Source organism: Theobroma cacao, chromosome 2, assembly GCF_000208745.1.
Source record: "Theobroma cacao cultivar B97-61/B2 chromosome 2, Criollo_cocoa_genome_V2, whole genome shotgun sequence".
In the NCBI taxonomy this organism is placed as follows: Eukaryota; Viridiplantae; Streptophyta; class Magnoliopsida; order Malvales; family Malvaceae; genus Theobroma; species Theobroma cacao.
This window is the reverse complement of record NC_030851.1, coordinates 25,507,206-25,520,483: the sequence shown is the minus strand read 5'-3', so window position 1 is coordinate 25,520,483 and position 13,278 is coordinate 25,507,206. Positions and strand designations below refer to the sequence as shown.

General features: G+C 31.0%; 1 protein-coding gene and 1 long non-coding RNA gene across 4 annotated transcripts; one reads left to right on the top strand and one right to left on the bottom strand.

Moving 5' to 3' along the window:
* On the bottom strand, positions 332-3,831 carry LOC108660571. Of its 3 annotated transcripts, XR_001926334.1 has the most exons (4): positions 3,674-3,830; positions 3,381-3,569; positions 1,579-1,666; positions 332-528 (listed from the first exon to the last, which is right to left on the bottom strand). It is a non-coding gene; the product is annotated as an uncharacterized LOC108660571 (long non-coding RNA). The 3 variants fall into 3 exon arrangements; XR_001926333.1 differs by having other exon boundaries at positions 332-1,666; positions 3,381-3,572; positions 3,674-3,831; XR_001926332.1 differs by having other exon boundaries at positions 332-1,666; positions 3,674-3,829.
* Positions 8,239-9,010, top strand: LOC18609200. Its single transcript, XM_007044218.2, has one exon. The coding sequence runs from the start codon at positions 8,388-8,390 to the stop codon at positions 8,907-8,909; it is 522 nt and encodes a 173-aa protein (XP_007044280.2). The 5' UTR covers positions 8,239-8,387; the 3' UTR covers positions 8,910-9,010.

The window sequence follows — 13,278 nt, the reverse complement described above, 5'->3', positions numbered from 1 at the left end:
TTTTGTATAAGAAAGACAACTATGGTTTAAATTTACAATATATGTCTATCCCAACCTCACTCCACCCTTAATAGTAAACATATTTTTAAACTTTATATCTAAGAATTAAAAAAAAAAAACAAAATTAATTTAAAAGATATAGAAATTTTGAACATAGATTCAATCAAACTAGTTACCGACCCGCGCTAAGCTGCGAGAGTTATTAGTTGATGTATAATTTGAAGATCATTTTGTATGTAAATTATTCGAAATAGTAAAATCATTCGATTATGAAGTAGCCGTGGAATAAGTTAGGTAGAAGTTTACTATAATAATATCCTACATTACAAAATGTATAAAAGTTGTTCTATTTTCAATGATGAACAATTGAACACTTTGTTGTCAAAAAAGGACAAACTTTGATATGTACATATTGTTTCAAAATATGCAACGTCAATTTTTGGACAACATCAGACAAATAAGATGATGTTTATGAAGCAACAAAAAGTCATGTTACACCAGTGATTATAGATCTTCAGCCATGTTTGTCTTGTCCATGTTTAGTGCAGCAACAAATATTAAATAAGAGATGGTCCGTTTAAGATAAAAAAAATGAAAAGAATATGCAGAAAGATTATTTTACTATCTTTCATGAATAATCAGCAATGAAAGAATAACATAAACAAATTATAATGCAATAGATAAGACATAAGGTGTGTGTGTGCCTTTTTCTCATGTCTTTGCTGCAATAAAAAAGAAAAGTGAAAGTTTCCCACATAAAAAAAATTGACTATAATCATTTACATAATGGCAGGTGAGTTTCTAAATAAAAAAAAAAAGTTGAGCAAAGCTGGAAGAAGAGGGTAAGTCAATATATCAAACAGTAGATCAAGAATCTAACATTAAATTAAATATTGTGCTAAACATGCAGCCAATGAAATCTTTATCTCTTATTTGCATACACATTGGCTTTTTCTTTGTTTTTCCTTGTTCAAAATTTGAATAGAAAATGCTGGTAGTTATTACCACCAATTGGTCTAGATTTTGGAATAGGAGAGAAGGGGGAGTGGGTGGCTTTCTTTTGCTATAGAAAATTATTTTTTTTACCTTTTCAAATCTTGTAAAAAAAAAAGATGAACAAAGAAAGGGAAATGAACTTGGATAACATATTTGAACTTTTTGCAACACTTTTGTACATGTCTGTCACTATCAAGTAATTATTTTCTCCAATTAAAAAGATGGAAAGAACAAAAAAAAATTAGTTAGTTCAAAAGAAAGAGTGAATAAATAATCTGATATAGAAACCAACAACAAACTTTCAGAAATACAAAAAGCAACACTGTGATTTAGAAAATATCTTAAATGTATATTATCAAACTCAGAAAAGTACCCAACACAAATCATCAAAGCAAATTAAATGAAAAAGGTATGTTATAGTTTTAATAAAAAAACAATTGTAATTGCCAAGCATCAATATCAAATAGCAAGGAAAATATAAACATAACAACAACATTGTCACTGAAAAGATATCCTAAATGTATATTATTAAATTCAGAAATCTAAAATAAAGTATGAAAATGTAAAATACTTGTCTGTTACCTCATCTTGACTTTTTTATTTGGAGATTCTTCAAGAAAGAGGTCTTCCTGTGTCTGGTTTTTTGGTGAGGAGGGAGGCCATTCTTGGACTGCCAGGTTGTTTTTTTTTATCCAACCGTAAAGTCAATTCACAGGTAGGAATGATGGAAAAACCAAAGTCAGAGAATGAAATACAAAAATATTCAATAAACCAGTATCTATCAATAGATGGAAGACAAATCATAAATGCAAGAAGAGATAAGTAAAACATAACATTTATACAGAAAAATAATGTGAACATAATACAAAACATAAAAGATAGGTTACATGTATAGAAACATATTTTCAAATAAGTAAAGTAAAATACTATGCACATCTAATGACATTAGATCAACACATATGAAAACGTAACAATTGTGTAGAGACATACAAATTAAAACACTCATAATACGGAATAATCTATAACAATCACTATTTGCACTACCTATAAACGCAGATATTTTCGAAAAGAGAAACAAAACATTATTTGCATCTAATGAGATTAAAGCAATGTGTATTAAATCATATCAGTCGTATACAAACATGAAACTTAAAACATTTATAATACTGAATAACAGGTAATGATTACTGTTTCAATTGTATTTAAATTTAGAATCAGTTAAGCAACAATAAAAGAATGAACCAAATGTTCACTCAAATGTCAACTTCAGAGAAACCATTTTTGCTGAAAGCTACTCTGATACTTTACCTTAGTCAAGTAGTTAATATTTAATTACTGTTCTAAATTACAAACCAACAATGCTAACACATATACGTAAGGAAAAAGTGAACCCATCAAACTTGCATAGAAAGTAGTAACTGCCCCAGTTGTGACTATGTATTTACAATTATAGATATCAAACATGGAGATCAAAAGTTAGTTTTGCAAAAAAGTTCTTAATGAGTGAACAAACACCACTGACTACCAAGAGAATATAATGCTTACGCAGTCCACTGCATTTCGTTGGCATAAAATGCTAAGGAGATAGGGGTGTCTGGATTCAATGAAAAGTATGGAACTAAGCCAACAATAACAATTGATACAAGCATGTACAAAATGCAACATACAGACAAAGTCATCCATATGCCCAAGGGCAAAACCCACAAAGGTCTCTTTGCTTGTCATGAAGGGAAAAAACAAAGATAAAGAAAAGAAAGATATTAGAATTAGATCGATTTTTTATAATAAGCTGCCCTGTCAGATTATAAGAATTGATTTTATGTAAAAGGAAATATTAGCTTTCATCAAATATGAAAATCCAATTAAAAATATATTTCCACTTGCACACAAACACAGATTGCGTGCCTGTCTTCCAGCTTGCTCTAAATACATAATTTCTGAGAATAGCAATCCTAAAAATGAAATCCTATTTACAAAATATATATCTATAAACAGAGAAGGAATATACATGAGAAAGGCATATTCAAAAAAAAAAAAATACAAAGACCAGCACCATGCTAAAAAAAAGTGAACGCTGGAAAATCAAGAATCAAGCAAAGAATGAAAACCAATAACCTAGCTACACTATTATGATACCCAGTAAAGCAAGCATGCAAAAATGTAAAAACCCAAATAATGAAATCGAGAATCAAGCAAAGAATAAACACCAACAATCCAGCAAGGAAAAAGAGAAATCAAAGCACAAAATGAATGGAAAAAGAACCAACAAACCGTAAATCGAATACCTAACCCTTAGGAAAAAAATATAGAAGCAACGAAACACACATGCACAATCTCAACAATCGCAATCGTAAAATTTTTTAAAATAAGAAGCAAAAACAAACCATTTTAAGGTCTTGTTCAGCATTAATGGAAACAAAGTCTTGTTCTTGAAGCTTTCCAGGTAGGAAGTTTTTCTTCTCGGAAAGTCTTAGTGAGTTTTAACAAATCCAGCGACAACCCAAATATGAAACCAAGTATGAGGGCTGGAATGAAGCTTTTTGGTTTGAAATTCACCCTTAATTGTTCTCTTCCTGCTTTTACAGTTGTTGATATTGCAGAAAAAAAATCAGTTTAAAAAAAAGAACACGAAAAAAATACCAACCCAAAAGAAACTAAAATAAAGAGAAATAACTACCAAAGAAAAAAATCTCGTTGATCCAAGCTCTCCTCTCTCGTTTCAACTATTTTTTTGCAATTAAAAGCATGGGCGGAAGAAGCTAAGTGAGGAAGAAAGGGGAAACAGAACCGTGAAGTCAAAAATGTCCTCCCAATATGTTGAAATACCAAAGACAGATGTCAAGTATAGAAAGAATATGTAGGTAGGATTCATTATTCATTATAGTTTAGATTAGATAATGGGATTCCGTAGTGAAAACCAGTTTGGTAACAAGGAAAAGCCAGAAAATTTTTATATAGACTTGGAAAAGTTGATTCCAACACCAAAAATTTGCCTGATTCAACCAATCGAATTGACTTAAACTCAAATTATTTAAAAACTAATATGAAGTTATTCGAATCCAAATAAAATAAAATAAAATAAACTTTGATATAATTTTAAAAAATAAAAAATTAAATTTAAAATGATCTGAATTCGAATAATCAAAATATTAATCCCAAATGATCCAAAACAATCCAAGCCGAAGTGACTCGACCCAGCCTCATCCTGACTCGGCCATTTACCCTTATAATAAATCTCATCTCACACATTCATTATCTAAATTAAAATATCAAAATCTAATCATTGAGATTGATCGATAAATCTAATGGTCTATGTATTATTCTTTTGAAGTGTATAATAATTGGAAATAAAGTTTAGAGCAGACCGTTCAAATTTGATGACTTAGGATGAGACAGTACATATGAATTATTCATCTTAGTAAGAGAATGAAAGTTAAGGTGAATAATCTTATGGCAGATTTTATTTTGTGAATGAGATTCTGTTTACTTGCAGCAAACGATGAGACCTAATATATGTTAGGAAGATGCACACACACACGTGTGTGTATATATATATATATATATATGATTAAATTAATCAAGGAAAGTGATTTCTTGAACAAACCGTTAAAGCAAATCAATTAAAACAGACACATAAAGTGAGAATGTGTAAAGCTAAAGAAAAACCCACATCTGACAAATTCTTTTTAATTTGAACTAAGATGTGTGGACGTTATATTACATTTGGAAATGCACCTACCTTCTGAATCATGCAAGCATCCAATTAGCAATGCCTTTCTGTGCACAGCTTTTCCATAATATTGATGCAAGGAAAATATTATAAATTGCTTGAACTCAATGCTTTAGTAAAATTCATGACTAGCAGCCTTATCCTAACAAATACCTAAGTATCAGATTAGTTTGAATATAATTAAATTAATAGCTTGGACAAGTGATTGCCGATATAATATATATAATGATTTAAGCAATTTTTTCGAATCAAAATTACACGATTTTTAAAAAATTTAAATTTAAATTATTAATAATGGATTACTCGAATTCTTATAGTTTACGAGTTTTGTCAATTACATTTATATTCAATGCCAAGAGATTATATCATGTTATAATGTTTTTTCCTAAAAAACAAAATTACAGGAGAAAACATATTCTAAAATACTGATTTAACTTATGGTTTTATAAAAATTTTCTCTTGAATTTTCTATACTAGATGAAAATTGGGTTATAACTTTCAAAGCCTCCAATAATTAGTACTTTTCATAAATGGGCTTGAGACATAAGGCGTTTTTAAAAATGATCTTCTCTATAATTTTATCTGTTTTTAGCCAAGAGAAAAAAAATTGAACAAAATTGTCCTTAATGAAATCGACCCATTCGCTAGGCTCCGCGTCTCAACCCGTAACCTATTAATAGGTCAAGTATGTTTAGGTTTGCGCTTTAAACTGACTCATATTTTTTGAGTTTTCCTCACCAAACTATTCATCTTTGGAGTATTCCTTACCAGAAAGAAAAACGTTTAAGCATTTTGAGCATTTTGGAGTAATTTTTGATATACGAAGAAAATCTGTGAGCGTTTTGAGCATTTTTAAACATTTTAGAGTGATTTTTGATATATGAAGAAAAACTTTCGAACATTTTGAGCATTCATATTTGTTAATTATATTGTTAAATAGAATATGTTGTATCGTTTGACGTTGTTGATATTGTTAAATAGAATTCAGTAGTTTTGGTGATTTTTGAGAATTATGTTACTAGTTTTTAGGCATTGCGTGACTGAATTTGGGCATTATGTGACTGATTTTTGATAAGGCATTGCGTGACTAGTTTCTGATAAGGCATTGCATAACTAGTTAATAGGTATTGCGTGACTAGTTTTTGATAAGGCATTGCGTGACTAGTTTCTGATAAGGCATTGCGTGACTAGTTGATAGGTATTGCGTGACTAACTTTGAGTATTGCGTGACTAGTTTTTGATAAAGCATTACGTGATTAGTTTCTGATAAGGCGTTACATGACTAGTTGATAGGCATTGCGTGACTTGTTAGTAAGGCATTGCGCGACTTGTTAATAAGGCATTGCATTACTAGTTAGTAAGGCATTGTGTGACTTAGGCATTGCTTAAAAATTAGTTACGTAATGTATAAAAACTAGTCATGTAATGCCTAAAACTAATCATGTAATGCCTAAAACTAATCACGTAATGACTAAAAACTAGTCACACGGTGATTAAGTTACTCAATACCTAAAAACTAATAAACTCAATTTTTGGGTTCTATGAATAAACTAATAAACTCAAGAACCTAAAACACATATTATTTTTTTTTTTGCTAAGCCATGAAATTGTGCATTTCATAAAAGATAGGTTACAAAACTCCATAATCCTCTAAAGCAAGAGAAAATATATCCATATCGAGAGGTCTTGCTCACTCCCCTTATACAAAAACAAAATATACCCTATTTACAAAATATTCCTTGAACAATTTCAACTCAAAATCCCATAAAAAAATCAAAATCTCTAGCAAACATGCTTAACAATCATCCCAATCTCAGACACAACAAAACCGTGAACCACTATAGAACCCATCAACCATGCTTTAGCTGTTCTTTCTCCCTTAGCAAAATCGCTACCTGCAAAGAGTAAAATTGTTGTTCATCGCCCTTAAGAACCTCAAGATCCACCATCCAAAAAAATAAAACAAAGTAAGAAAAAACTTGATGTCATATCTGTGAATTGGATTGCGAGATAAATATATTTGAGCAGAGAGAGAAATCGAGATTTAATTTTAAAATTTTTATCTGGATGGCGGGAGAGAGAAAACTGAAACCATATTAATTTATCTGAAATTGTTTAAAGGGTATTATTGTCAAGTCATACAAAAAATTGATCAAAAATAATTAAAATTATAAAAAATGATATTTTTGAATTGGGCTTATGAGGAAGGTTATTTCTCACAATTTCCTCTCCAATAATTTATCATTTTCAGTTTGTCTAGGTATTTGAAATTCATTCAAAAATTAGCTTTAAATTTTTTTGAAAACTATTCATTTATTGTTGCTCATAACCATAAACTAAGACATAATTTAGAGGCTTATTAAGTAAATAAAGAACACGAGAGAGAAAATAACCCTATAGTAGGTAAAGAATCTAAACTTGTGATATCTAGATACATTCACTGATGCACAATAAAATCTAACTAGTTAATCATGTTGTCTAAATTTGAATTATCGGTTAAGTCCCAACTTGTTAGACTCTCAATTTTCTTAGTGAGTAGCGTAGCGTTCCACCACCATTCAATGTAAAGAGAGTTTCACTCCCATACAACTTTATCTCTGTTGCAAACTAACTTTCAATCTCACTAAAATTGAATCAGAGATTTTTAATCCCATCCAAATATATCATTCCACACCAATCTAATCAAATTGAATTGCTCAAGACTCCTCCTCCATTCGAATTTTGAATTACAACCCCAACGTCAATTAAAACACCACGTTCAAGCATCTACAAGAATTTACGGTGTATATCGCATCGTCATATCACCTTTTCAGCTTATTTACTTGGTAATCAATCTCACTACTATTCAGCCTATCAAACGAAAGCTTATTTGCACTATATGCATTAAAAACTGCACCCAAGATCATGACTTCTCAAGTTTCACCCACCTATTATCATTATTCAATTAATTACTACAATTGTCACTTCGTAAATTAATGTAACATTTGGAGCAACTCAATAGCTCTTTGAACACCCTCCTTTGTGTGCATTTCAACATCACTATTACCTTCTCATAAAACATGAGTTATCTTCCATTGTCTTACTGTGTGTTGCAAATATATATTCTTTTCCTTTGAAGTATCTTTTCAACCAAAGCTCATAAATTAATATTGAGATAATGTTTCTATTATTTAATTAAATTTAAAGGAAAAATAAAATTTAAGATGCAAGCAGCAAAGACTTGAAAATGGAATTTTGAGTTAGCATAATCTTGTCCCATCACACGATTCCTTAGAAGGATTTTACAATGTTTCATGTGCTCAATTTCTACTCAAAAGTGATGAGCGAAAAGGTCAAAGCAATTTTCTGAATATCGGAAATTGGTTAGGAAGGGTCAAACGTAGAAATTCAAAGGCATAGGGGAAAGAAAAGAACCTGTTTGAGCTGCAACGGCTACTTGCTTATCCTTTATGTCGCAAGTACAAAATGCAACCGACCATGACCCTTTTTACAGGTTGGCTCCCAACCCACCTATCAGATCTCCATACTTTTTCCTCAACTTTTTGTATCAATAAAAGCAACTTTGCTCCTTTGATCATGGCTCAACCCCTGTACCACGAAAAGCCCCATCAATCCCTTTCCCTGGCTGAGCCCCAGAATTGTGCAGTAGTACTCACCAGCCATGAAAATGCCCCAGAATAGATTGCCCATTCTGCACAATCTGGTACCCAATAATCCTGTTAGAATCTCCATCTTACTTACTAAAATGAAGAAACCCATGATTCCAAAGCTCATTTATCTCAGGAAATCAAGAAAGCTTAAGAGGTTTAAGCTTCTTAAGCCTTACAACTATGGGTTCCTCGGAGAGTACCAGTTTGACTCTCCTTCAAGTACTCCTCTTATTCATTACTACAACAGAAAACAGCCCAAAAGAAGAAGCATCCAAGATATTTACTCAATGCTGTTTTCGTGTAAGTGTTTTGGTTGGCCGAAAGCTCAAGCAAGTGGAGAAGCAGATTGCAGATTGGTATTGGAAGCTGTGCCAGCTCCCATTGGAGGGGAACTAATTTCAGAGGCATTGGACATAGAAGACGATCAGGAAGATTCAGTGGATAAGAGGGCTGAGAAATTCATTGAAAGGTTCTATGCAGAGATGAGGCTGCAGAGGCAGGAATCATTTTTAAGAACCCATGAACATTGTTAAATTATTATTGTATTTGCTTTTTTAGTTTGTTCTCCACATGGTTTTTTTCTCTTTTTGAAATTGTGGAGTCGTATTTTTCTTTGTTATCAATGCTATGGTGTGGAGCTTATTTTATTTTATTTATGTTTTTAGTTAAATTATTATCCTATTATATATAAGAATGAATGTTGAAAAACTTTTTGATTAACCATTTGTTCATTGTATTTTTAAATTATCATTTTTAAATTTTTTGTTATTAATATTAGAACGAATTATCTAAGTTGTAAAGATATAAGTATTCTAATTTTATTGAATGTTTTTTTATTAAAAGATATTTTTAAAATTTTGATAGTATGGAATAATTTATAAATTAATATTATAAAATTCTAATTATATGTATTAAACATTTATTATCTTTTATATATAATTGTGTTTCAATTATAATTATTATTTACGGACAATTAACTTTACACTTTAAAAATTTTGTATTATATATATATATTATTTAAAAATAATTAAAAAACAAATATGTACATATAACGTATGTAAAAACAAATTTTAATATACCTTTCAAACGAAAAAAATTCATATGTTAAGTGATGAAGTGTCATGATGGATTGAGACAGATTTTGGTTTGCTTTGAAATAGTTGGTGAAAATCACAAGTGGTTCCATTGTAGGCTGCTAATCTTGAGTGTTGCTGCAGCAAGCGTTTCTTACACCTGATTATATGTTATTTTCTGATTAATGTAAAGAATAAGCAGTAAATTTATTCTTGTTAATAGAATGGTGTAGCTTACGAGTAGTTGGGAGATCATTTTCTATTTTTCAAAAATTATATCTGAAAAAACCATAAGTCCAACCAAAAAATCTTCCTAAATTTATTTGAATCTCAAAAGTTATTTGTTTTTGTGTGTTTATGACTGGATTTGCAGTAACAGAAGTCAGGTTTAGTAGTAAGTGAAACGACCAAGGTTTTGTTTATGGAATTGGGTATAGTTTAGAGGATCGAGGTTTTGTTTGTATAAACCTTGTACATATATATCTAATGGAAATTGGCTCTTCCATATATAATATACACAAACATTTGTTTACATAAAACTACAAGAAAAGTACGTGTATCAACATTGACTCCTTCTCAATGACAGCAAACAGTTTGTAGGTATTTTTGTTGTCTTACAATCAGACTGAAGCTAAACAATACTTTTGCTTCCAAGCTAATGAATAATTCCTTAACAAAAGTTTAATCCTTCAAACTTTTTAAAGGGCTTTAATGTTATAGCATTTCTGCCATAAATATTATCTACCAGAGCAGATAAACCATGTCATCCAAGACTAAACTTGTACTCCTATGTGTTTTAATAACATCATACACTCAAAGAAACAAAGTATTTTGATAACAGAAATTTGAATCCTGATATTGTTGTGGGAACAATGTTTTGCTGTTAATTGGTAAATCTATCTAAATTTGAACGCTTAGACTGTTATTGAAACATTGTTTGTCTCTCTCATTTAACATTCTGCTGTAAGAACAATGAGAGCCAATGTTTGCAGCAGGCATGAGACCGATTCTTGTCTCATCCTGTTTGTTTTCTTTGTATATATATTCTGGATGTGTCGCCTTCCATGGGAATATTTCCAAAATCCAATTCCATCTATCTTGGTTCCACAACCTAAGCCCAATGCTATCTCCACTTCTAACTTTTAGAAACGCACTTATATACTTTGATGGCCCAACAAGAAATGAAGTCCAAGTCTGAAGGAAAACCAGTGTATTAAATCATAATTCCATTAATTTTTTTTATATTTATAAGAAAATACAAATAATATACTTATGTTAAAATAGTGGGTAAGACTGAAATTTTCATAACATCATTTAATAAAATTGAAGCACAGTCTCTAGGAGGATCTTTAACAACTATCGTATTAACAAGATATTGAAAAAACTATATTTGTAAGAAAATGCTATGTATTCCCTGAACTATGCTCGTATTCGTTTAGTGAAATTATTTTCACAGGGCGAAGATTTTTCTTAATTTTTTTTAATTTTGTTAAAAAATATTTTAAAGAGGTTAGTTAAAATATTATTTTATATATATGATATAGTTGTATATTAAAAACAATAATTAACCATTATTATGACAAGTTTCAATATATTCGGAGAAAATATAATAAGAACTTTAAAGAGCGTTCCAAACCTTAAATCTTTCTCGCACTTATTTTTGGTCTGCCCACAGTTGAAGAGTAAACAACAGGCAGTGAAGTAACCAATTTGCAAGCCAAATCATATTACTGAAAGAAAAATATTATTGGACAGTATGGACTGTACTCTCAAAGTTATACTATTAATTGAAGATAATACTAGCAATAAGAGAGATTTAATCATTAAAGTCGATTTTTATAATGAAGACCAATACTTTGGAATAAGAATGATTGTAGAAGTGACTAAAGTTATATATTTTTATGTCCTTACGAGCAAGAAAATGAACTTGACATATATATATATATATATATATATATATATATATATATATATATATGTGAGAGAATTTGTGTCAAACACTGTTTCCTTACTTCTATTTGTACTCAAACAGTGTTTTTCTTGCTAGCCTTTTTCTTCTCTCTCTTTTGATCTGTCGAAAAGGCTTAGGAAAAGAACAACAAAATAGAGACTAATAAAGTTGTATTTTTTATTAAGGATATCTCCGTTTCTTAAAGCTCAAGTATAAGAGAGAAAAATCATAATTGAACAGAGAATTAAAATTAACAACTAATGCCACTAATAACATGGGTAAAGAAAGAAAACCAACAATAACTATCTACAAATTTAAAATCCTAAATAAGTATTCTTAATATGCATGTTAATTCTAACATACCTCTTTGAGATTTAATTTGGTGACACCTAAATTAGTTTCACAACCCAAATCCGGGCATCCATGACCGGCATGCACAAGCCTGTCAGGTAAGCTCGAGAAACTCAAGGAAGCCTTCATAGTTAAGTCTTGATAAACATATATCGTAATCATAAGACCTTATAGCCAACATCAATTCATTAAACTTAAATCTTTTGGCATTCAACATTAGCCCCTCGGCTTGTAATAACGTTCAGGACTTAAACATAGCACACACATAGTCATACATTGGTCAATTTACTAAGTCATTAAACATCTCGTTACATAACATAAGGCAACTTTGTGCCATCATATTTCCTTTATGACATACTTTATATACATAGCGGAAGCGTACACAAACCATGACTCAGATTGTGACGTAGTGGAGATTCATTGTCAGCGGATAACATTCCACTTGTCAAAATTGCATGTCTAACGTCGACAATGCTAAGTCACCCAATTCTCGGTGTTTATTTATCTGTACAATACAACTGAAATGGGTGAGTCACATTAGTACTCAGTGAATGGGAGCATAAAACAGTTGTAAATGTGCAGGGATAGGTGCTACACATATCCTCTAATTATGCATGCATCTTATACATCATAAGGCATATACATATAAAACAAGTCCATCGTCACTTGTCAAACATAGTTTGTCATATCATGGCAGTCGTACTACGCTAAATATTTTTGGCTATTAACATATTAAGGTGGAATAATCATCCTCACCTTACCCGTTCAACATTATTACCAACATAACCGTTTATCAATATAATCTATCGTATGAATCGACTCACCATATGGTCATTTACATACATGGCTTAGCATACATGCCTTAAAGCGCTCACCTTGATGCTAAATAATAGCTCCACAAACATGCAACAGATCATAAACATATATCAATTACATATGGCCCTTACCTCAAGCTATGCATTAATCATCATATCATGACATCATACAACATAATTCACATTTCAAAACCTAAGGCAGCCGCTACGTAGTTATCATATCATATCATAGAGTGGTTCTCCTCTAGACATCAACAAATCACGCATGGTGGCCAATCAGTGGAGAAGCAAATCACACCCAGTGCCAAATCAACTAGTGGAATATCTGTAGACACTAAAATCATAAACAAAAAAATGAATTAAAAAAAATATAATAAAAATAATAAAAATAAAAAAAATAAAGAAGAAATGAAAAAAGAGGGGAGAGAGGTACGACTGGCAGGGTGCGGACGCACCATGCCAGGCACCTCCCTCACCCTGCCAGACGTGAAAAATTAGCGTCTAGCAGGGTAGTGGAGCGTGCCCCCCCCCAATGCCCAGGAACCTAGTATAAAGGGGAGGGGGCACTGTAGCATTCGAAAGCCCCGAAACCTGCAACCCAAAGAGAAAAACCTGCAAGCAAAAAAACAAGCAACAAAAAAAAAAAAATCCTAGTCTAGCTGCCACAACAACCCAAAAAAATTTCTCAATGAAAAAAATATAGAAAAATCAA